The sequence below is a fragment of the Hyaena hyaena genome, unplaced genomic scaffold (assembly GCF_003009895.1).
Source record: "Hyaena hyaena isolate Hyena2069 unplaced genomic scaffold, ASM300989v1 scaffold_529, whole genome shotgun sequence".
Taxonomy (NCBI): Eukaryota; Metazoa; Chordata; class Mammalia; order Carnivora; family Hyaenidae; genus Hyaena; species Hyaena hyaena.
In genome coordinates, this window is record NW_024081162.1 from 677,314 (window position 1) to 704,117 (window position 26,804).

The 26,804-nt window shown below is 34.9% G+C and overlaps 1 protein-coding gene across 1 annotated transcript in view; it reads right to left on the reverse strand.

The window, feature by feature from the left end:
- The window catches only part of ADGRV1 (adhesion G protein-coupled receptor V1), a 500,208-nt gene that overhangs the window by 465,852 nt on the left and 7,552 nt on the right, over window positions 1-26,804 (reverse strand). The window contains exons 8-18 of the mRNA XM_039255493.1: window positions 24,226-24,791; window positions 23,434-23,704; window positions 22,503-22,832; window positions 15,868-16,044; window positions 13,565-13,788; window positions 9,260-9,386; window positions 8,977-9,162; window positions 7,874-8,054; window positions 6,988-7,151; window positions 5,821-5,944; window positions 4,329-4,595 (exon numbers count right to left, since the gene is read on the reverse strand). Of these exons, the coding sequence (XP_039111424.1) occupies window positions 4,329-4,595; window positions 5,821-5,944; window positions 6,988-7,151; window positions 7,874-8,054; window positions 8,977-9,162; window positions 9,260-9,386; window positions 13,565-13,788; window positions 15,868-16,044; window positions 22,503-22,832; window positions 23,434-23,704; window positions 24,226-24,791 (2,617 nt within the window). The remainder of the gene's footprint in view (window positions 1-4,328; window positions 4,596-5,820; window positions 5,945-6,987; window positions 7,152-7,873; window positions 8,055-8,976; window positions 9,163-9,259; window positions 9,387-13,564; window positions 13,789-15,867; window positions 16,045-22,502; window positions 22,833-23,433; window positions 23,705-24,225; window positions 24,792-26,804) is intronic.

The following is a 26,804-nucleotide window of genomic DNA, read 5'->3' on the forward strand; positions in this document are numbered from 1 at the left end:
ATGAACCACCCAGGCGCCCCAAGTATTTCCCTAGAAGTCTCTTTTCAGGCAGCAGTTCGATCTGGTCATACACAGAACAAAGCAACCTTTATGGTGTTAAACTTGATTCAACTACTCCAGTTCTATCCAGAGTATGTCAGCACTGTTATTGCCAATAACATTCTCATTATTTCCCAGAGGTCTAAAGCTCTTTTCTGTTCCTGCTGTTCTCAAAGCAAGCAAAATCCTCCTCATCTTTACTCCACACTTGTTACTCCACACTTGTTACTCCACAGCACCCAGCTCAAGCAACACATCTTCCAGGAATTCTTCCCTGAATTCCAAAGTTAAGGTAAGAGCAGCTCCACCATGTTCCTACAACACTTCCCACTTTGTGAGCCTATCATAACAATCAATGCATTAATTTAGTACACAAACATGCACACACATACAATTTTACTGTAAGCTCCTTAGACAAATCCTTCCTAATCAATTCCATGCCCTGCAGAGTAGAGTTCCAGTAACTGGTACACAAACTGGTAATTTATGAATGTTAGTTGAACTGAAAGAAATAAAACTTTTAAAATTAGATGATGGCAACACTGAAAACTAAAATTATAGAACCAGAAATTATATGTAGCAGACCATCGCATTAAAAATAATTTATATTTATATAAATATATATATACACATATATATATAAGTACTCACACTTACTTTGATAAATAACCAATGGAAAAAGGGGAAAAATACTGTCTAGTAAAGTCACTGTACAGAAAATGCTGACAATACAGAGTAACCAAATACCTTAAAATACCAGATCATAAAAATCTAAGAACAACAAAAACAATAAAATCTAATTTTGGAAGGATACTGCTGTCATGTGCATTTGTCATACAACACACCACAAGTGGTACTAAAAACTCATTCCGTCTCTCCACAGGGAAAACTGACAGTATTTGACAAGGGCTCTGAGCCTGACCATACCCTTTGATTCAGTAATTCAACCTCAGGCCATATGCTGCAAACTGTAACTATCAGGCACCAATATCCACTGCCAGCTCTAGGTCACGTTAGAGATGCTACCCATCCAGCCCTCCTACCATTGATCCCCTCAGGACCTCGATGTTCTGACATCATGAAAGAGGAGAGAAAAGTGGAAGAGAAAGAACTAAGAAGGGATGTAAAAGCAGCAATTATGTCATCGAGGTCTTCACAGCTTAAGTCAGTAAATGCTCAGAGGCCATGACATCTGGAAAAATACTGAAAACAAATGCAGTGGCAGTATACCTCAGGTCAGTCATCCAGTGACACCCCACCCTCTCTTACCTTTTCTCTCTCCAAATATCAAATACATATTTCCCCAATGATACATTTTACAAAATAAGCACAGTCATTTACTTGCATAGACATGTTACATTTTCTATATAAGAGGTTTGGATGTTTTGGGGGACCTGGGTGGCTCAGTCGGTTAAGCATCTGACTCTTGATTTGGGCTCAGCTCAAAATCGCAGGATTGTGGTATCAAGCTCCATGCCTGCTTAAGAATCTCTCTCTGTCTCTCTCTCTGTCTCTCTCTCTCCCCCACTCTCTCTCTTTCTCACTCTTTCTCTCTCTTTCTTCCCCCCCTTCCCCCACTTATGTGTGCATGCTCTCTCTCTAAACTTAAAAAAAAATAAATAATAAAGAGGTTTAGATATTTTGATCCACTATTTTAGTCATAGTGACATTTTGTTCCTGACAACAGTTGAACCCCAGTGACATTTTGACCCCAAAGATGTTTGAGATACGATAATTTTCCATAGAATGACACCAAATTAATAAATGGAATTAAGAACTTATTTCTGTAGTAAACTCTATTAAGACCATGTCATTTCTTCATCATGCAAACTTTGTTTTTCGCTTTTAAATTATCAAGGTTATTTTTATCTGTAGCAATTTCTTTTATTTAAATTTTAGCACAATGATTAGATTCATCAAAATGTTTTTGGTCTACATAAGACCTGATTAATAATTGTGGGGGTTTTTTGTAACTGTAAAGTTTCTTTTGTGGACATTACTCTACAAAGTCAAATTTTTCCTCATAAGAGAAGAATTTTTCATTTTTACTTTGTTGATTTTCTTATTAAGTCATGTGAAAAATGAGAAAAGAAATAGGAAGAGACACAATTGAAGAGAGATAAAGATAGGGAAAATGATACAGAAACAGAGCAGAAATAAAAATTAAGTGATCTATTTCTTTTCCTTTTCCTCTTTCTGAGTATTTCAGTCCAAAAGTCACAAGGTAAAGCATAAGACAGGAATTCATACTAAGGGCGGACGGTTATGGCACAACAGTGACCAGAGGGCATCTCCACAGGAGAAAACCTTGGTATCGGATGTTGGGAGTCTGAGTGGGGTGGGAAAGCACCCACACAGGGAGTTGGCCTAAAGTAGGAAGCTAGAACCCTAGAGGGGTAAGAAAAGCAACCTCATTGTGTAAGAAGGGTAAAAGAAGCAATGGGGAAAAGTGGTTACAGGGGGAATTAATCAAATAAGTAAATATATTAATGATAATGGGCTCTAAATTTAACAGTATCAGAGAAAGAAGGGACAAATATGGAAAGAAAGTTAGAACAAATCTTATAACAGACAGAAATAGAAACGTTGGTGTGAACTAATGGCTTTCATATAGTTGGATACAGAATTACAGATGGACAAGTGTATGTGTATGTATATAGAAATAGGTACATAAACATATACCTAATCTCTGTACACAAACCGGGCCGAGGAGGAACATAAGCTCAGAACAAATAAGCCCACCTCATATCCATATTCTGGTTTCTAGAAAACATCCCTCACTGAACGAAACAAGGCTTCTGGAGGAAATGACAAATTTCAGGTAGTAACAGGGAAAATTTAAGATTAGTTTAGAGCAGTTTGCTGTGCCAGGAAGCAAGAAAATGCTCACAGAATAATACGGAAAATGTCAAAAAGACAAAAAAAAGCCATTTCAAATAGGCTACCATTAGCCAAATCTGGGACAATCTGACCACCAAAACAAATAATGATAGTGAAATATAACCTACTGTATTAAAATAAAATCATGAGTCCATATTGATAAATGTATCAGTGAAAAAATTGTAAGTTTGGTGAGTTACAGACTATTTACTAAAGTATGTTCCCTACAAAAATATTTATTAATTACAAAGAAAAAAGTACAGTAGAGAAGCCTGGCAGTCACTGCCTAAATTATTGTCAAAGCAAACACTGCAGTCAAGGGACAAAACAAAATCACGTGTCAACTAAAGAAATGGTAACAAAGAATCACTTCTATGAAACTCCTGTCAACGATGCAAAACCTGGAACTAGTAACGGGGAAATATCAAACAAACCCAAAATGGGGGATGTTTTACAAAATAACTAGCCTGTAATTTCTATATTTTAATGGTCATAAAAGTCAGGAAAGATTGAGGAACTATTCCAAATTGAAAAGATTAAAGAGACATGACAACTAAAATCAATGCATGATTTAGGAAAGGATCATTTTGCTAGAAAGAACATTATTGGGACAACTGGAGAAATCTGAATGGGGTCTGATACAACGACTACATTAATGTTAACTTCCTGCTATTAATGGTTATACTTATTTATGTTGGAGAATGTCCTTGTTTGTAGGAAAAATGCACTAATGTATTCAAGGGTGATGGCATATCCTATCTTCAACTTATTCACAAAAGGTTCAGAAAAAAATAGCTCTTTGTAGAATAAAGATAAACAAGAAGAAAGAAAATGAAGAAAAAAAGTAAAGATTTTTTTTAAAAAGCTATAGACCCACCAATTTATTAAAGTTGGGGTCAGGACCCACATATTGGGGTCCAAACATCCTGCTTCCATTATGGTATAGAAAAGAAGAAAGAATCTATCTTTTCCTCCTTACAAACATCATTCATTGTGGCTATAGCTCCAAAGAATTATCAGTCAGGTGCATTCAGCCATCTACAGAATGCAGCTTCCCGGCCAGTATGTCCAGCACCATGCTGGAATAGCAAGGAGTTACAGATACTGATGCCCTAAGCGCTTGGGTTACTAAAGAAGGCTGAGAGTAGCCATGACTAGATTTCCATTCCTTACATAATATCACAATTTTCTACATGTGCTACACTGTGAAAAAAAAAAATTAAAAATAATGCCACAGAGTATACCAGGTACATGAAGTTTCAACACGTATATTCTTCATTCTTTCCCTCAAAAAGCAATAAAACAAACAATTCTGTTCTTGAAGAGTCATAGATGACAGTTAAATACTTAATGTTGTCTTGATAAAGGCACTGAAATAACATCTGCCATAAAAATATAATTTTATTTACCTGTTGAATTAAAGAGGATTATATAAAAAGACTCATCTGTTTCTGGGATACCATCTTCATTAACAAAGACAGATATCCTCTGCTTCCTATTTCCAACTGCAAAAACAAGCACTTCTCCTTTTTCAACAGGAACAAAGTCTCCCTCTCTTGCGGTAGCCTTCCCATCCATGGTAGCATATTGGACGGTGCAAGCAACGTCAACAGATCCATTTCTCAGAACTATAAAGTTGGCAGTCTCACCTTCCTGAACTCTCACCACACGAGGTTCTGAAATATTTATAAAGAAGGAACATGTGAGCTTTTCTGATCCCACCTACATATTTTCAAATCGCTTTGTATTTCTCCCTGCCGAAACAAGAACTCCCTTCTGCTGTGTCTTTGCTTAAAGATTCAACTCTGGTGCGAACTCCTATATGAAGCCTCTTCTGGTTACTTCCAGGTTAGTAACCTTCCCTTTGCCTTCATTCCTTCGGAATCCATGGTCTTCAACTCCCAAGTTGTCAGTAAATCACAGGCTGAATCCTCTGACTACTGTTTCATATACCTCATATCCAAATTTAGATTGTAAGTTCCTTGAGAATAAGCCCAGATATTCTATGTTCTATTTTTGCCATAGCAGTTAGCAGAAGGCTGAACACAGGACAAATTCATTATGTACATGTTATCTGAAGGTTAAGAATAGTAATCAATAAAATTCAAGAGCTTTAAAAGATTCCTGCAATTGTAAATTGAACGGCTTACAAAAAAGATTTAAGAAAGAATTGGACCCAATTAAGTTCACAAATAAAACTAAAAAGGTCAACTACAGAGAACAAACTGATGGTTCCCAGGAGGCAGGTGGGGGGAGGGGGGAGGGAGATGGGATTGGTAATATAAGTGATGTGGATTAAGGAGTACACTTGTCATGAGGAGCACAGGGTGTTGTATCCAAGTTTTGAGTTACTATATTGTATACCTGAAAGAAATATCACACTATAGGTTAACTATACTGGAATTAAAATTACAGTAAAAACTAAACACTGTCTCAAGTGGCCAAAGAGAGTTCTAAAGAAAGAACTAAAATGCAAAAAATAGGGAATTCTTAATTTACATGTCCAATAAAGATTAGTTATTACAGTAACTGAGTATTCACTAGGTAAATAATACCCAGACCCTGAACTGGCTACGTTGTGTGCTAGAAGATGTTTCCTGGAAGAGTGCTCTTCACTGCACAAAGGCAAAAGAAATATCTTGGAATCTGAAGGCAGAGGGATAACAAAGCTAATAAAACAGCATTCGTTCTCTTTATTTTTTTCCTTCAGACAACCTTTAAAAACATGTCTTAAAATATCAAACAGATTAAATAATGATCATCCAAACGAATCAAGAAATCATATTTAAATAAGCATCAGTTATGCATTCTCGAAAATGCTCAGTTAAAAAGGTTAATGAAAACATATCTATCTACTGTTTAAAAAGATGTAAACTCACTCAAAAAAGATAGAAATGTCACCTGCAAAATAAATGGGGTCATCATTTCTTCTAATCCTCAGAGTTGCAGTAGTTCTATTTCCTATTTTAGCTCCTCCAGTGGCATTAAGTAAAATAATGGTAAATTCCTCCATTTCCTCTGGAATCTTGTGGAAAATGTTACACATGTTTTAAGTCAGGTGATTTGCACAAATATTTCTATAATATGGTCCTAAATTATTTTTTATCTTTTAAAAAATGGCTCTATTAATGACAGTTCTAATGCTCACTGCCATTTCTGCAGCAGTAGCACCCTAAATGATTCAAGTAGGACTCAGACCCAAAAAAACATTTTAATGCACATTTCATCCAAACAGCCACTGCATTCTGATGCATAAAATTTAATGCAAATCGATACATTTTTCTTTATATATGCTATAAATATAAACACTGCATAGCTTACATTATTTCTATAAGAAGATATATGTTGTTTACAAGGAAAGAAAGCCAGAAAAACAACTTTTGGATGCATTTAGAACAGAGGTCATAATAGTTAACAAAAAGCCTGGCTAGCTCTCAAAGGCCTCTCACAAACCTTACTGAACTTTCACCCACAAAGACCTCATTTCCACATCTTGCCAAGATAAGATTCCCCACCATTGCTCTGAGTCTATATAAATCCATAGGTGGACATTATTTCTCTTTCATTTCGTCCATGTAAGTTGTTCACTGCATCTAAAATGGAAGTGTGTTGGAATTCTTTCTCTCAAGGAACAAGCCTGAGGGACAGGCTTCCGTGACTGTTGAGAAAAGTCCACTCCCATTGTTACTAAGTTCTTTCTCTTCACTACTAGTAACATGAGCACCACTCTGGATCCATGATCCATTTGGTCCATTGACCCGATTCTGAGAATGCACCAAGAGGACACTAGATAGTACCCTTGTCTTTAAAGGGCAGGGCACAAACAGCACACTGAACCTCACCCTAACCTTGACACCTGTGCATGGAACTGGCAACTGTGAGTTTGAAGAGTTAAAAATGCCTTCAGGGAAACAAAAAATATTTCTCTTTTGGTGTCTATTCAGACATTATCAGACCTGCATTCTTTTTCATATATTTTCATGACAAGATGTACTGCCAGATGTTTAATTATTAATAAAAAGTAATAATTAAGGAATGACAACACATAGAGATATATGCAACATTTACCTCATCTGGAAGGGAATAAATGGTGATATTTTTCAAAAATTCCTGATCTCCAAAGAAAATAGTCCCTTGGACGGGAAACACATCTTGTGTAAAGTCTGGACAAACCACCCATGATATACTAACATCACCAAAGTTGCCTCGATTTCTTATTACATCATAAACAGCTGTGAAACACACATGTGTATAATATATATGAATATACATTGAAAACTTTTTAAATCATGAGTAAAGAAACTGCTTAAAAAACAAAAGCAAATATAAGACCTCTTTTTAATAAAAGCCAATCATTTGCTTACACAGGCTAAAGGAATATATCTAAATACAACAGTAACCTAGTTTTCTTTCTGTAGATATAAAATTTGTAAAATAAATGGACTTGATCTTTTTTATCTCAGTTTGGAGATTTAAAAATCATTCGCTCAGGGAACTGAATGGTGACTAATTAGGCACACCTGTCATAAAGTTCTAGAAGGATATTTGCTAAAGCTACTAGAGGAAGCTGTACACTCAAAAGTAATTTTTTCACCTACACAGACACTGCTCTAAAAATAAGCTCCTTCTCATTTCATGCCACTGCACTTAGTTCCCAAGCACTAATTCTCTGTTTTAAAGTCTTTCCTATTTGAATCCTGGCATTTGAATTCTACCACTTACGGTTAGTTGAAATCAAAATATAACTGAGATCATCAGTTATCATTATAATACTAAGGTAAGAAATGAAAATACAATCCTAAATATTACTTTAAAAATACAAATATCTGCACTACATGTAATTTTAAGGCAGATACACAACTAAAAATAACTATTTGCTAAAGAAATAGACTAAAAAGTAGTTAACTCCCTCTTTAGTAAACAGTACTAGAATATGAGAAGCAGAGTAAATTACCACTATAGGTATCGTCTCCTTTACTTTCATTTATCATAACAATTAGATCATCAGAAACAAACTCTATAATCCCATGAGGATCATCATTTTTTAGAATCGTTATGTTGACAACCGTAGCACTTCCCAGCTTGCTTTCTCGTTCACCATGGCTGCTGAGGACCACCCAGTAGTGTTCATCCAACTAAAGTGAACATGTCAAATTAGGAAAAATATAAAGTTCAAATCTTCAGCACAAATAAAATACAGAAATTCAAAAATATTACTACCACCTATTTTTCAGAAACATACGACTCACTAAAAAAAAAAAAAAGGTCTAATATTATTTCTAAAACATTGTTTAACATTTTCCTATCCAGTAAGAGAGACATTAGATATAAAAGTACACATTATCCAAAAAGGGAAAAGAGAAGCCATGATATTATACTAAAACCGTAAGAAGACTGAACATATCACTGATGATCTAGTTAGTCATTTAAATTAGTACGTGTAGGGGAGCCTGGGTGGCTCAGTCGGTTGAGAGTCCAACTTCAGCTCAGGTCATGATATCACAGTTTGTGTGTTCAAGCTCCACATCAGGCTCTGTGCTGACATCTCAGAGCCTGGATCCTGCTTTGAATTCTGTGTCTCCCTCTCCCTCTGTTTCTTCCCGACTCATACACTCTCCCTCTCTCAGAAATAAACAAATATTAAAAAAATAGTCTTTAAAAAAAATAAACCAGTACATGTAAATAAAATTAATTTCAAAGCTACATACGCACTTGTGTGCAAACATACTGGAACAATATGTGGTTCTATTAATATAAAACTTAAGTTTATTTCCTTTAAAAAAAAGTGATTTTATAGAAACAGTTTCAGGGAAACTTTCAGGGAAAATGTCAGATCATTTGGTATTTCTTTATGTAGGACAAATACAGGCAATTCAAAGTTGAATGAATCTTCCTTTGCTTTTTAAGCTTCTTTTCCAAACATAAATACTTCTCAATCTTTTCTTGCTCACTTCCATTCCTCTACCTCCTTGTAAATGTTCAAAATATCTATATTCATAATATACTAGATACTATCAGCTTTCCACAAAAGCACAAGAAAAAAAGAAAATCCTGTACCTCTGGTATCCCATCCAATCTTGATAACAATGTGATTACGATCTCTCGTTCCCCAGGTTTAAATTCTAGCACCCCTGTGTTTCCATAGAATTCATTGCTCTCTCTCGGCTCTACTCGGTAGTGTAGAAACTGCTTAACCAGAGCTCCCCTGGATCGGGTGATGTGGAGCTCTACAGATTCCCCTTCCTTAAAAAAATGAAAAATCCACAGCAATTCAAATTCTTCAAGATTCTTCTTCTGAAGTTGTGAGTACAGAATAGATGGAAGTTCCTTTCATACTTACTTTTATAGTATAGGGTCCTCTAGATGTAGGAGAAAATTCAAAAATTCCCCCAGGATCATCATTTTCCAAAATAATTAGGTCACGACTAGTATATCCAGATTTTAGCACTTGATTTTCAACACTGACTCTGCAAAAGGCAAAGGGGAGAAAAAGGCATTCACCACCTATAATCTTGCTTCTGAATTTTACAGCCTTACTTACATTTTTTACAACACTTCCAGATACTGAATATGAAGGTTATTAGGAGTTAAAACTTAAAATGAATTTAAGTGCATTAAAATCACTTAGGATCAAAACACTTTTACCCATAACATTCAATGGGTTCAACATCTAGAAACTTCTATTTCTGAATTCTTTATGGTGTTCATATTTGACCGAAATCGCATATTGCCTAAGTACACCAAAAATACAGTAATCAGAGGCTATATATTTTTATAAAGTACCAAATCTAGAGATTTGTTCCTAGTTTTAGGAAAATTTAATTTGTAACATGTAGTTAGAAAATATATTTAAATAAAATTGTTTTGACTTTACATACATTTGGATTTTTTTAAATAATTCATGACATTAGATCGTACTAACTAAATAAAAGTTGGACAACTGCAAAGACTAAAGCAAACCACACAGGTAAAAAATAAATGAAACTACGATTAGATTTTAGAAATATTTTGTGACCTTTCATATGGTTCTATTCACTTCAATTTTAACCTCATGATTTTTCACTATTATATAAGAAAATATAAGACATACACAAAAAATATGGAATAGAATGGAATTGAGATGCATGACTTATTAAACAATTTGTATACATCTCTCAAAAGAATATATTTTAAACCAGATTATTTTTCTTAATTTCTGGTTTTTATGCTCAGTGTATAATTAGAGTGATCAAAGGGGCTGGGAGGCAAGGCTCTGGGGGTTTAGAAGCCAGCATACTCTTTGAGAATTCTCAATCCTGCAATCTGCTCTAAACCTTCCCAAATGTCACTGTCTGTTAAACCAAAAAGTACTCATGATCAGACCTCAAAATTACAACAAAGCCACAATTAATAGGCAGAAAACACAGCTCGCTTCCTATGTAATAAAGAATCAGAATTAACATCCTTCTCTAGCTTTTGGATGTCTGACAACCACTACCTAGCATACTCGTGGTCACAGGAGAGACAGTCCAAATATAGGACAGTTATCTGTTATAGTGTTAATGCAGTCATATGATTTCCATAACAAATCTGCCCATATTTCATACACACTCCCCTTATCATTAGAAAATGAAACTACACACAAAACATGCACAGGCATCAAGTGAAATTTCTCAAGACTTGTGGTCATGCAGAACTGCAGTCTTGTCCAAAACAACGGCTTGAAAAACCAAAAACAAAAAAAAACAAAACAAAAAAAACCCCCACAAACACAAAGGCATTATTTTGTACACTTACCCAAAATACACGACAAACCTTTCGGTTTCTACCCTGTCAACACAGAAAAAAGTATTGGGGGGGGGGGGGGAAGGAGATAGAGCCACCATTTGCCAAAATCTCACTAATACTGCTAGAAATCTGAATGACAGAATAAAAGTAAATCTAAAGAAAGCCTTTCATTTTTTCCCCCAGGAGCTAGTAATGTTCACTTTATGAGAATTCTGCACACTGGATTCTTTGCTATTGACAAATGCTAGCAAGAGGTTCAGCAGTTCCCACTTAGGAAGGATGACCCCATGGCCAGCCAGCATGTCAACACGCACTGAAAACATTGTTTCCAGGCCTGCTCTAAGGCGCTGAGGCCTGCCAAGCACTGTGAATGCTCACAGACCGCAGCAGCTGAGCAAATTTCATTCGGCTTGACTTATAATTACTTAGTAGCTTTAATGAGGTTTTTAAAAAAACAAAAATCTTCATCTTCAGATCTAAAGCCAATTGATCTTTGAAAAAACTAAAACTCTATAAGCAAAGAAATACATACCTTTCCCCATTTGCATAGAAATATATTCAAGAAGCTGTAAACTATCAGTTTATCATTTAATTTTGACAACTATTACTTAAAAAGAACTTCATATCAGGAAATCTAAATACTTTCCAAATCCACAATGTATTGCATTTTCAAACAGCCTTGAAAAACACATGTCAACATGCATAACCCAAGTGATTCATTTTTAAAGTCAAGTAACACTATAAGTATGGGGTTATACACCACATATACAAAAACTTTTGTGGAATAAATTTTTTTTTCTGATTTGGGGAAAACTAAACAGTAAAATATTTTTTACCTGATATGATATTGAAAGCATCATAAACTGTTTAATTCCAGGGCAACTTTTATCTGTACTACCCACAGAGAATTTGTATTTGAATTTGACTTTAGAGAAAGTATATAATGTACCACAATAAAGTGTTAATTATTTTTGTTTGTTACACTATTATATTGTAACATTGTAATAATACTTACTAACAATCATTCTTTCATTTTAGTTTTGTTAAAAATTTGCAAAACTGAGATGGAGGTTTTGGTAAAATACGTTATTTCAAATCATAGGTTGTATTCTCACATTTATTTAAAAAGGTCTTAGAACACTCAAATGTAGTTTGTTCATTCTTGATCATGCACAACTGAGATAATAAAGTAAGCACTAGTTACTAATTGAATTAAAACATTTTAATACAAAATTGAACTAATTTCCTGGATTTGAAAAGAGAGGAACTAATAATTTCTGAAATTCTCTACCGCACGATTTGTACTTATGTACAGTTTTTGCCCTTGGGAGACAAAGAAATAAACACTTAAAAATTATATTTAATTAAAGGCTTATATTATAGAGTTAAAATTGACTATTTTGAAGGAATTAGTTACTATAAATTTTCAAAGATGAAATTTAAATCATTCTTTAAACATTTAGCCAAAGTGGAAACTAAGCTTGGCTTAACAGTTTCTATGAACTGCAGGATCTCTGGTTTATTATTGTTGTTCATTTTCTTTCAGTTTGTTTTCTTTTTTGAAGACTGTCAACTGATTTAAGTACTCAAACTTAACTAAGAGAAAAAAAGAATATAAGTAAAAAAAATAATTTTCAGTTTTCATTTACATTTCACTGACTTTCTTAAATCATTTGAAATACCTTTCCGTAAGATTTAATATGAAATATGTATTTAAAATATAAGTCATTTAGACAGTGTGAGTGTTGCATTTGGTTTCTGCTTTTTTTGTTTGTTTGCTTTCCTGCTGTCTTGTAACTTTTCATGTAAAAAAGGAAGTGCACATAAAAAGGTTATGAAAATAAACAAAATGCATAGACATTCTGTTGATTTATTCCCTATATTCTTATTTTTCCTAAACATAAAAATAAAGAACAGCCACTAATCAGATTTATGGAATATGTTTATGCAAAATACCTACAAAGAAAAACCTAATGGTAAAATATAGAGAGGACCTGGGCTTCCATAAAATAATGATTACTCTTTCACACCTGATTAATGTAATATAAAATAATGCCAATTGGATTTGTCTGAATTTTATTCATTATAAAACATGAAGTCTGCAAAGCCCTCCAATCACATTAACCCCCTCTAATATGTATCAATTTTAATACAGGGAATTACAGTACATAAGTGTGATTTTGATTTTTTTAAATTAACTGACATCAGTTAAACACAGTATTGCTTTTCATTTTTGGAAATTTTCTGACTTGCTAAAAAAAAAAAAAACAAAAAAAAAAACTCTCTTTGAGAGACTGTAAGATTTTCCTAATACCAATTAGCCACTGAGAAATGTTAAGTAAATCCTCATTATTACTGAAAAATACCTCTTAAATTTATATTTTTGACTGTCTAAATATAAATATTATTTATTGTTCAAATTCTATGTTAAAAGAGAGTTTCATTACATGAAGATTACTCACTCAAAATAAAGTTCTAATCCTTTACACTGTTGAAAATGAAGCCAGCAAAGCTGTTTGCTTAACCTAACATTTTAGATTTGTCACTGCCTACTTTTTTAATATAGCAACATTTAAGCTATGTTTATGATGTATCTGATATCTTTCATAAATCTTCTGTGTAATGTTTCCTCATAATGAATAGCAGGGTAAAAGTTCACTATGTCATAATACTCATAGTCGCCATCAACAAAAAACAGAAATGTCAGAAGACCACAAAATGCTATCCACTTAGTTTTTCTTTTTACTTTATATGGAAGAGTTTTTCCCTTTTAATTTATATGGAGGAAAGAATTAAACAAAAAACAAAATTATTTAGAAACCTTGAACATATAATATATACATGTTACTAAATAAACGTAAACTAAACAGATCATTACCTGTCTAGAGAAAGTGTTACCGTCTCATTCATTTCCGGTGTATCATCAGCTTTGACCGTAATGTTGATTGTTGTGTCACTTTGCCCAGATAAAAACACAACAGAGCCATTAAAGGGACCTATATCATCCAAGGTCACTGATTTTGAATGAAAGCCAGAGGGCTTCAAACTCCAATAGACAGTAGCCTGGCCATCGGTTCCATCCCGGTGTAAGGGAATGTAGACCTTATAAAAAGAAAGAAATGGCACAATTTCTTCTGAAATATATGCTAACAAATTATGTAACCTATCAGGGCATGCACGTGTTATTAACTATGAATATATGCATTCTGCATAGAGAAGCCAACTATTAGATGACATTAAAAATAAAACTAAACAAGCTTTCTGTTTAAGCATAGAAATAATTTTAGATATAACTATTCTTATTAGTTTTGCTAATCAAATTTATCTACAACATTGCTTCCGCCCAAAAGTATTCCTAACCTAGGATTTGTCTTAACAAAGAGAAAAATATTTTAAAAGCCAAAGAATTGTGAAAAACAGAACAATTTGGCTAAGAAATACATTTTCATTGAAGTTTCTCTGAAAAAAGAATTAACATAATATCACAATATAAACTGAAAAATAATCCTTTGTAAGTAAAGCTAGAAAATTATGTGAGAGGTATCCTAGAGTGATGAGGGCAAAAATAAAAAAATAATACCATAAATAAGAAATGTTTCTAACCAACAAAATAAATGCAGTATAAACAAAATCAGATACTCAGATCATAATCCTAGGTTACTTTGGGCAAGTTACTTAACCTCCCTGACCTCAATTTCCACAAATGAAATGAAGCTAGGGCTTCCCTATTTTGCAAGTTTGTGGAGACGATTAGAGTGTGTCTCCATTGTAAGAGCTAAATAAATGACTCCTATTACAATAATTCTGCAACAAATTATATTTGGTAGTTTTATTTAAGTGTAGTATGTTTCAAATATATATAATAAAAGGATAAACTGTAGATAATGATAAAGTTTTTAAAAATAAAGAATATAAATGAATACTTAATGGTAGATAGGCCATTTTTTAAGCCCCTAAAAAAGGTACCTTCTTTGTTCTTTGCTTTTTTAATACAACTCATCTTGAAAAATGGAAGATAATCTCCTCAGTAACCATTCTACTAATCTGAGCAATAGTCAGGGCTGGAGACTAGGGAGAAAAATAAGATACTTAGGGAACAAAAAGTTAAGAAAGGGCTGAGCCCTTAAAGCACCCTGAAGAATGGGTGTGGCCTGGGCTATAGATGAAACACAGAGAAACAGAACCAAGGGAAATTTCCACTCTTTCTGTTTCCCAGAAGGGGAAGAATGCAGGTTCACAGAGCTCAAAATTTTCCTTCAAAACTTACTTCCCTCAAGGGAAAAATATGAAATGGTAAAATGACAGCAGATGAATGAAAGCAATCCACTCTTTAATTTTTTTTCAGTTTTTAGAAGGAAACTGTGTGTTAAGGAAAAATACAAAAAATCACAACCATCTTGAAAAATTAGCTTCTGTGCCAGTTTACAGAATCAAATATACAAACAAAGGAAATTGCAGACAACCTATTTTGACATGAGGCTTTGATAACAAAAACTATTCTCTTCTTTTCTGATCTGAACCCCAACCCACTTTAAATCAAATCGAAGTGTGAGCAACTTGGAGAGGGTCTCAGGGATAGACCATGATTCAGATAATGGTAAAGCTGAAGGTCAGAGCCATCCCTGGATAGATGGCAGGAAAATTCAATTAGGGTAGGGGGCAGGTTGGGGTGCTGAATACGTGAGTATGCTTCTATTTGTGTGTGTGTGTGTGTGTGTGTGTGTGTGTGTGTGTATTTACCCATACATATAATACAAAATTCCTAAGATTTGGCATTCCACTACTTTACCACCATCATTTCCGTCACCAAGCAGAGAACCCAAGGCAGCCACTCCAGTCTTGCCCCAGGCAAGCAAATGGAATGCTAAGAAATGGAACAGCCCAAGGATACCTGAGGTACATATGACTTGGCAATAAAAATATATATTTGGCTATCACTCTGTCAAGTGTCATAGCACTATCTAAAAGCAGCTACATCAAAATACTCAATTCTGGCCATAAGCAATTAATCCTAATTTTATTTTTTCAAATATAGCAAAAGATGATGGAAAATCACAAATCACATCCTCATCAGTTATTTATATCAAGTGACATACTATAGACTTGCTGTAAATGTTGGAGCTTTTCAAGATCTGTTGCTTTTGTTTGCTAATACCAAAAAAAAAAAGCCTTCTTACTTACCACTTCAGTAGCAGAATCTTCTGGTTCATGCAAAATGACTGGAAGATTGCTAATGAAACCAATTTCTCCATTTGCAATGTCCAGAGTAACCACTAAAGAAATATTTTGGATTTTCCCAAATCTAGGACTTATAGGTGGGATTGGAGGAATTATGTTCACCAACTCCACAGTTTCCAACTATAAAAAACAAAAAAAACACAATGAAAAATTTCAAAGAACAGAAATTCTTAAATTAAAAAAAAAAAGTCTTAGTAGTATGGGGCAACACAGTAAGTATGGCTAAAGGTCACAAACTGGGCAACTTCACCTCCGCTTTTATTCACCATCCTATCTGAGTCTCCTGCACTGACTTCTTGAGCTCTTTTTCCTCTTCAGTTATTATTCCCCAAGGTTCTTCCTAGGTTCTTCCTAAGCCCTTTATCTTATAATTTCACTCTCCTTAATAACCTCTGGATCTCTCCTTCATATTCTAAACCTTTATAATCAACTATCACAGGACATCATCTAAATGTCACACAGACACCTTATAGATAGAAGGTCCAAAATAGAAATCAGTATCTCTGTTCCATGTCCCCTCACCACTAACATCACCAGCACTGTCATCTGGTTTACCTCCTTATCTCTTATACCAACTATCTTGACTTTAAAGCCAAATAAAGTTGCACATATCTCATTCTTCTCTTCCACTCACCACACCTCCAATCAATCACCCACTCCCCCTTCCCTGCCTGAGAAACTTCAGTATCAGAAGATCATTCAGAACTCCAAGTGTAACTTAACATGCCTTTCTCTTCCAAGAAAAACACCCTCTGTATAACACACATTATCCCTGTATGTACTTAATGAACACAACCACGAGAGTAATTTCCACAGTGTTCTTCTCATCTAGTATGGCCTCTCATCATCTCACAAGACCAAAATGTACCCACTCTTAAAGACCAGTTAAATCTCCCCCTCCTTCCAGAAGATTTCCTGGTATCTCCAGTCATCTTTATTCTATCTCCTTCTGAACTTCTACAATTACCCGCATGAAACTCAAAACTTCATCATAAATGTCACATGTTTCTTGCTTATCGTCACTTTGTGCATTCTAGACTTTTATTTTCCAACAAAGTCTTTGTGAGTCTGTGGTCTTGTCAGCCTTTTCCCAGCCATGACACAGACCCAAAACTGCAGCTGTAAATGTCTGTCGACTCATCCCTCCAACACAAAATGAGCTCCATAGGAATCCTGGTATATCACAAACCTTCAACATCTTAATATTCTAACTTTCTAAAATTCAACTGACCAACCAAAGTACTGTTCACTTGAGAAGTACAGGAACAGATAATCACTAGAGGACTGCAAAAATCATAGAGATTTTAAGTTGAAAAGCAATTTTGAACTTAATAAGACATTACGGATCTTCCACTCTTTAGACCCCTCTGTTAGTCTTTATGATGTGGAAACGATACGAGATTGTACCACCTGAAGAGACTTTTCCACAAATGGACAAGACTAGTTCTGATCCGACACACAACCTCACATTTTATGATAAACAAAATATATTTTATAAAGAAAAAGAAAATGCCTTTTTAAAATGTCACACATTTTGTTTTAAAAATTACATGCAGAAGGACAAAGAGAGGAAACATTCCATATTTGGTAAACAGTGATCTTAGTAAAAGAAAACAAAGAAATCATATGGACCAATTCTTCCAAATATGGTATGTAAACTAATTCAAGTAAAATAGAACATGTAATTCTTTAGTATACTGCATTTACTTTATAAAATAAATACAATGTAAAGATACATATCAAAAACCATACAACTGTCACTCTTTCTAGAGAAAAGGAATATATATGAGCACATATAAATTATCTTAAAAAACATCAAAAAGAATAAACAAATAAAATTCATATATTTGAATATAAGTGCTGGGAGGCAAAGCACGCATTTGTGAATGAACACTCATTCCCATACACTCAGAAAGAGCTAAAATAATAATACTATTTATATCATCAAGAAAACAACTCAATGTATTTTTACTTCAAAGCTTTCTAAAAAGAAAGAAGGAAAATAAGTTCATATCTTATATTTATCAAAAAGCTACAGAATTCTAAGTATAATATTTTTGAAAATATAAAGAAGTTATGGAAGGCTATGAAATGAACTGATCAAAAGAAATATGCTAATTTTCTAACACTTATTTCCTAGTCTCTAAGCCTTTTTGTCTGGGTTCCTTAAGCATCTGCTAAATCAAACTGCCCCATTCATAAAGAGTCGTTCTTTGCTTTCAGAGAGTCTGCAACTGGGACAGCACATTAGCAAACCCTAAGCCTGCCAAAAGTTGTATCTCAGACTAATGTATTTAGCTGAGAGGGTTAGTGAAGAATGAGGAGCTCATGTCTCAGATTCTCCTTTCTTCAGTTTCATTCAACTTTCCATGCAGAGTCTGATGCCTCCTATTCTTGAGTTGCTCATCCATTATGTACTACACAAACTATACAACCTTCTAATTTCTACCAGCCTTCCAGAACCTATAGCTGTTTTGAACCTTGAAGAATTGTGTCCGTGACTAATAATGTCTTTTTTGCCCTAAAGTGTTAAATTAACTGTCTGAGCTGTAAGACCTTTTGCTTTTTAACTGAATACAGAGAGATAAAGAATGGAGTCTGGAATTAGTGGTGCAAACAGATTTCTAAACTGGCATCACCAAAATTCAGACATTACACACTTCTCCAAGTGTTTACTTCTTTACTTTTCAAGTATCATCAAGAAAGTAAATTTCGTCATGTTCATATGGAAAGCTGAAATGTAGCTTAGATAATATCTGATCCAGAGAACATTCTGAATAAGGTTGTGCTTACAAAGAGATTTTTCTGCAGCTACTTGGATAGACATATTGGATATTTTCAAAAGACTAAAAACTTACTAATATTGACACAGATATAAGGGGGGGCTGTATTACAGTAAAAACTAGTCTTGAGGAAGCATGAGGAAAGAAATCAGAAAGCTAAAAAGGGGACAGAAAAGTTGACTATGACTCAAGGTCACCTTTTCTGCATCATCAGTCCCAAACTCCACTCCTGTCACTACGACTACTACCAGGATGCCAGGAGGCCCAGACCTCCATGAAACCAAAAGAAACTATATAAAATCTCTGCTTCATTTCACTTGGGTTAATAATTCAGTTCACATATCAGTTGTGCCCTGTGCAAGACTGGAGGCAGACAGAGAGAGAACTGAATACTGACATACCCTTAAACATATGTTATGAATTTAAATGTTTGTGTTCCCCCAGAATTCACATATTGAAAACCTAATCCCCAGCGAGACAGCATTGGGAAATGGGACCTTTGGGAAATAAGTGGGTCGTGAGGGTAGAGTTCTTGTGAGATTAGTGCCCTTATATGAAGAGACACCAAACAGCTTGTTTCCTCTCTCTCTGTCCACTATGTGAGGATGCAGCAATAAGACATTAGTCCGCAAACCAGGAAGCACCAGACACTCACCACGCCCAGCACTCTGATCTCTGATTTCCCAGACTCCAGCACTATGAGAACTAAAAGTCTGCTGTTAAAGCCACCCAGTCCACTGTAGCCTTTAGAGCAGCCTAAGACAATGTCGATTAGTAAGAAGCCTCCGAATCCAGAGGACACCGACAGCAGAGAAGGCAAAGGACAGAGTTGACACCAAAAAAAACCCCACAAAAACTCGATTAAATTGTAAAACTCCTCTTGAGAATTTACTATCTCCCAAAGACTCCTGAAAACTCCTAACTTTGGGAAATGCTGCCCTAAGGGCAAGCAGGTGAAGTCAGTATGCATTCAGATCTATTAGGACCAATTTTTAAAAGTTATGACATATTTTGTATAAGGCCAAACTCACAGCATTTTTAAAAAATTCTAAATGTATCTCTAAATGTGTTCTAGTAGCAGCATTCTTGTCACTTTAAGTTATTATTGAACAGGACCAGGGCCATGGGCTCAATCACGTACTCAATGCCACTTCACAGATCTAGACTCCCCCAATCTGGCCATTCATCTCACAAAGGCATCCCACAACCCAAGGGGAGGCAGACACAACTTTGTATAAGGCCATGTTCTCCTCACCCATCACTCCAAGAGAAATTCATGGGTCCTCAGAAGAATGCGTTATCCTCATAAGTATGCACTACATACCCCATTGTGAGGGGACACACAATAAAAATAATAATAATAAAAGATAAAGAAGAGGGGCGCCTGGGTGGCTTAGTCGGTTAAGCGTCCGACTTTCGCTTAGGTCATGATCTCGCGGTTCGTGGGTTCGAGCCCCGCATCGGGCTCTGTGCTGACTGCCAGCTCAGAGCCTGGAGCCTGTTTCAGAGCTGTGACTCCCTCTCTCTGACCCTCCCCTGCTCACGCTGTCTCTCTCTCTCTCCTAGAAAAAAAAAAAAAAAAAAGATAAAGAAGAGATTCTCCCACTACTAGTGACAAAATTTCTGGGAACTGTGGTAAAAACTCTGGGTACACATATTACAAAGAGGCATCTTCTACATACTAATAAATCACGTATCTCCATAACAGATCACCTACTAGACCCGTCCACCAGAAATCCTCAAGAAATACACAAACAATGGGGTACTGGGGTGACGTAGTTGGTTGAGTATCCGACTCTTGGTTTCGGCTCAGGTCATGATCCTAGGATCATGGGATCAAGCCCCACAATGAGCTCTGCATTGAGCATGTAGCCTGCTTAAGATTCTGTCTCTCTCCTCTGCCCCTCGGCCCCTCTCCCCACTCACACACGTTCTCTCTCTCCAAAATAAAAAATAGTAACAACTAAAAAAAAAAAAAGAAAAGAAAAAGAAATACACAAATGGGACAAGGATGAGCAGTAGCCTGTCTTAGAAAAAAAATAAAAGACAAGATTCTTCAGGATAAAAGGGCTACCCCACCAAGTGCTTAATAATAAATAAGGTGGGACACAGCCCTGCAGAATTCAGAACACCAAAAACATTAAAAAAAAGGCCTTCAGAGACAGTGATCAAGTTACCTAAAAAGGTAAATAATGTCTTTCCCCTCAAATTTCTCTGCGGAACAACAACTGTGGAAGCTAAAAGATAGTATCTTCCAAATTCTGAAGAAAAATGATTTTAATCTAAAAATTTCTAACAAGCCAAACTACCAATGTGAGTTTGGGATTTTGTTTTCAGCTCCTCAAAGACTCTAAAAGTTTATCTTGCATATTCCTTTCCTGCACATGTATTTGAGGAAGATATACTAAAACAAAACTAAAACATAATCCAAGAAGGAAAAGGCAAGAGATCAGGAAAATTCAGGAGCTCAATAAAACCATCCCAAGTAGCAGGTGAGAAGCATGCACAGAAAGCAGTTAATACGCTAATCTCACCATCCGTAATATATAAGACAACTGGAAGCTATAACCTGGTAAAGAGAGCATATAGAAAGGGAGCAGTTACAAACACCACAGAAAGCAACAATAAACCATAAAACAAACTCTAGGCAAAAATATGAAACCAATTTAAATGTGCATGATTCAAAAAAATTAATGGGATATGCTATTTCATTTGATATATATTTTGGTTGGCAAATGTGTGGTGATATAGGACTATAAACTCTTTATCCATCCATTCATACTATCTAGTTCTGTATTAAATTCATTTACATAACCAAAATTGATAAGCACATAATTTTATTGCTTTCTAATTTTCAGATTCAACCAAAACCAAATGCACGGGAAACATAACCATAGTATCATAGTGAGTACAGATTTTTAAAATACTGGCAGTAAGAGGTGCCTGGGCTCAGTTAGTTAAGCATCTGACTTCAACTCAGGACATTATCTTACAGTTTGAGATTTCAAGCCCCACATCAGGCTCTGTGGTGACAGCACAGATCCCAGAGCCTGCTTGAATTATATGTCTCCCTCTCTCTCTGCCCCTACCCTGCTCGGCTCGTTCTCTCTCTCTCAAAAATAAACAAACATTAAAATAAATAAATAAAATTTTGGCAATAATATTTTGGTTGATAAAAGTTAAGAAATAAAAAAAACAACAACACGGAAGTACTATGCTATGGGACCCTATCTTCTTTTTATTAAATAGATGAAAATCCAGAGATTCTATCTATAGTTAATACACAAAAGAAACAGATTTTAGTATATTATTTAAAAATATCTACACAACTTTTCTCATATTGTGTTTTTATTTCTAGAATGCCTTCCCTGCAGCAATCCATCATGAAAAACAGTACTTATCCTACAAATCCCATTCCTATGTCATATTAGCCCAAATCAACTCAAAGAATCGCAGTTCTCTCCCTCTCTCCATCTCCCTACTCCCTGACCCTCCTTCAGTAACAATATGGGTCACTCCATTATGTCATCCATTATACTCTGACCTGCATTTCAAGTTGGTGTACTTTTATTATCACCTGATTACAATATTAACTTTAGTAGAATCCTTTTATTCATCCTTATATGGCTTAACAACAGATACAGTCTCTCTTTGGACTCCCTCAACAAAACTTAATAATCAATGGTAGAACCTAAAGCATAAAAGAGAGCAAGATAATATTCAGTTAACTCTCTCACACAGGTAAGTACATGTGCAGGTTAACCAAAGGTGAAAATGTTTTAATCATTAAAATACCTTTACTAGAAAGTGGGCCCCATTTTGAAGGAATGCATCATTTCTTATTGGTAATTTTGTAGTGACTTGGGTTTTTTGTTCTGGAAAAATGAGGTTATTTCTCCTGGACGTATTTAAGATGCCATCTTTTGCTCGCAAATGGTCCACGGCTCCAGCAGGAATATACAGCGCAGAGTAAAACATGTTCACATCTCCTGTGGTTCCTCCTAGTCTTGTAAAACTCAGGGATAAATATCGTTCACCTGGGCTGCTTTCAATCTTCTGGTGTTCCAGAGGAAAGAATATTATTAGGCCATAAACATCATCACTATCCTGAATGAAGAACAAAAGCTGCAGATAAAGAAATAAAATATTAAAATACAGAATTCTCACATCTGAGAGTACCAAACTATTTTTAAGGATATTCTGATCTTCAGTATTTATTTACAGATGTCTAAAGATGGTCACTTTTAATATGTAATCGAGTAAAAGATGAATCAAAAATAGATTTGAGGAGCACCTGGGTGGCTCAGTGAGTTAAGCATCTGACTTCAGTTCGGGTCATGATCTCGTGGTCATGAGTTTAAGACCCACACTGGGCTCTGTGCTGACAGCTCAGAGCCTAGAGTCTGCTTCAGATTCTGTGTCTCCCTCTGTCTTTAACCCTCCCCCCCTCACACTCAGTCTCTCTCAAAAATAAATAAACATTAAAAAGAATTTTAAAATAATAGATTTGACAACTTTACTAATGTATTATTTATGGGATTTTTTTGAAGGGTAAACTTACTTACAAAAGAGACAACCTTGAGCAACAGAAACAAATGTCATTTCCAAAACTAGTATTTTTCCTGTTGCATCAAACTAAACATAAAAGTGATTTGTGTGATCAAATTCTTTGGCTCCTCTGTAACACAGAAACATTCACATAAGTAAAACATAACAAGTGATCTACCTCTGCTGGCTCGCTCACTTCTGCACCTCCTCTTATTGTATGAGGAAGAATCCGAAGTAGATAAGCTTCTGCCTCTTCTGGAACATCATCGTTAACGATAGTGAGAGGAATTGATGCCAACATCTGCCCTTGTGCAAAATGGAGAACTCCAGAACTTGGTCTGATATCTGCTATTACCGGTGAAGGATCACTGCTATTCCTGGTCAATTCCCAGTTCACAGAAATATTCCCATGGGTACCACCATTCCTAACCACTGTAATGTCTTCAAATCTAAAGTTTTAAAAGCAATACACATGGTCATATATTATATTATGTTTCCCTTAGCTAGGTTTTTCAATATCAAACTGGCCATCAGATATTGGTAAAAGCAGAATCAGTATCATAAAGAGTGAATTACTGTTTTTAATATGAAGGGAATATGAATTCACTTGCATATTTAAATTACTCTGAAAATAAGAAGAAAACAGTGAAACCATGGTGGAAGAAATGGCACAGTTTGGCACTATGTCCAACAGCACATATACTAAATCTTGGAATGTATTCAAATAATATATTATTTTAAAATAATAAAATAGGGACACCTTGGTCAGCTAAGCATCTGTCTTCAGCTCAGGTTATGATCTCACAATTTGTGGGTCCGAGCCCCACATCAGGTTGTCTGTTGGCAGCACAAAACCCACTTCAGATCCTCTGTCCACCTTGCTCCATGCCCTTCCCCCACCCTCAAAAAATAAAAACATTTAAAAAATAAAATACAATAATTGTAGCAATAGGTTCAAAATCAACCATACCTTGATGTTGTATCTTCATCAATTACCACCGTCCTTTCAAACAAGATACTGTTGAATGAGAGGACTCCATAAGGTTTGTCATTTGGCTTAATGGTGACTTGCACAATAGAAGGGCCTAATAAAACAGCATCTCCCTGCAAGGTATCTTTTAGTAATACAACATGAAATGACTCAGCAATCTCTGGAATGGTGTCATCAACTATTTGAAATTTTAGGTGTGATTCATGAACAAAAGGTGGGAAAACAACAGTTGTGGTTGGCTGAAGATCAATGAAATCTAAGTTTTGTTGGGCATGTGCTGTTGAGTTCCCAGTTATAACAACATAGCTGACTGAAACTTCATATTCATCAGATCCAATCAAATTCCCACTATCATCTTTTCCACGAACCACTGGAATTATGAGTATGTGATCTTCCTCAGGGACCAAGTAAACACTTTGAATAAATCTCACGGGACTATCATTTTTCTTAATGATTATCTCAACTGAGCACCTAGAGATGTTGATCTCAGCTCCTCCTTCTACACTTTTCAGTTGAATCAAAAATATTTCATCATTTTCTGGTACCTGTCAAATAAATATAAACAGGAACAAAAATATCAATAGCCAAAACATCTGCAAAGAAACCAAGTGCACAAAATCAAGTCACTATGTTTCAATACAAACATAGAAACAAAAATATTTTAACTGGAGGGAGGAAACAGGCCCATTTAATAGTTACATATTAAAATATTTTCCTAAGTTAAATAATGTATTTTAGATAGGAAAAGAAAAGTTCACAAAGCAATTGTCTACACAGGAATTAGGGTATAGGTATAATATCTTCTAACCTTGATCAATCTTTAGATGATGTTAATGATAGGACAGTAAAGCCAGACATGAAATTTTGCTAGTTTTATCAGATTAGTAGAATCAAGAGCAGCATTATGGTAATCTCATATTAAATATAAGAATATCTAAGAAGCTGAAATAATGTTATTATAGATGTATAATATGTAAGAATCTGGAAACTACATTAAACATCACATACATATTGTTAGTTTTCAACCACATGAATTATTCTTGCTTCTCTCTAAATGGTTTCTAATTCATGACGTAAATGTACGATACCAATCATGATTTCCAAAATACACCTCATGCCTCTCTGGAGAACGAGCTCTAAGAGTCACTATCATGCAAATGTTCACCTTATTAAAATCAAACGTTTTTTTTTCAATTGCACAGAAATCCTAGGGATAATCTTCACTATACTGTTGAGCTTTTTAAATTCTACATGATGATTTGATATACATGTACATTTTTTTTATGACTGCCAAGATCCAGATTAACACATCCATCACCTCACATCGTTGACTCTTGTGTGCATGTGTGGATGAACACTTAAGATCCACTCTCAGCAACTTTCAAACATACGACACTGCTTTATTAACTATAGGTACCATGATGTACATTATCCTCAGAAGACGATCTTTTAAGTTTATAGTTAAAATGTATAATTAACCATTTTCCCAAATTATAACCTTTTCAAGGATCTAAAAACAAAAGGTTTTTATTAGTTTACAGAAACAGATAAACAAGAGTTATCAATGTTAACTAATATTTCATTTTTTTCAAGAGAGATAGTTTCTAATAATATCTTCTAATTAATTTGTTTTTCTACTCTTGGGATTTGTTGTGATTTGATTTCATGATTTTTTGTAGGAAGGTAGAGGGATGCTTATAAATTCCCAGCAATTTTCTTTTTTTTTTCTGACAATACTGATTGTTTTATTAAAAGTTATGTTTTCTCAATCGCTTCTCGGCCTCTAGGTTAAGATCAAGTATAAAAGTTATGTTTTCTCTCATTTAGCTCACAGGAGATATCCCTGCACATTACTGTTCAAATGAATTATCTCCTTAGTTAAGTTAGCTGTGTCATATATCTCAATCCTTGGTAGCTTCAATGTGAAATGTAAAAATAACTAAAGCTTTCCCATGAATGTGAACATTACAATATCCAAACAAGGGGCACCTGGGTGGCTCAGTCGGTTAAGCGTCCAACTTTGGCTCAAGTTATAATCTCATGGTTCGTGGGTTTGAGTCCCACGTCCAGAGCCTGGAGCCTGTGTGTCCCTCTCTCTTTCTGTCCCTCTCCACTTGTGCTCTGTGTCTCTCTGTGTCTAAAGAAATGTTTAAAAAAAAATGTTTTAATTAAAAATAAAATATCCAAATAAAAGAATATCAATTACAGAATTTTCTTTGCTTTTATAGTAAAATACTTACAGTAGGTAGGTAGGAATATACCTACTCAAAACTGAAATCACTAACAAAAATCAATCATCAAGGTTTACAAAATGCTTAAGTTACTGTATTACATGTGGTTGCCAGTTATATTCAGATTCATTGGCTTTTAGATATATACAATTGTGAAATAAGGTAAATATTAAACAGATATACACAGTAATGGCTATTTATAGTTAAAGTATACACTAATTAGCACAATACACTAACTTCACATAGGATTATGTTCTTGAATAATTTCTAACACTGAACACAACTTAATGCTCGCCATAATGTTCTTTAACATGTGTGTACTACCCA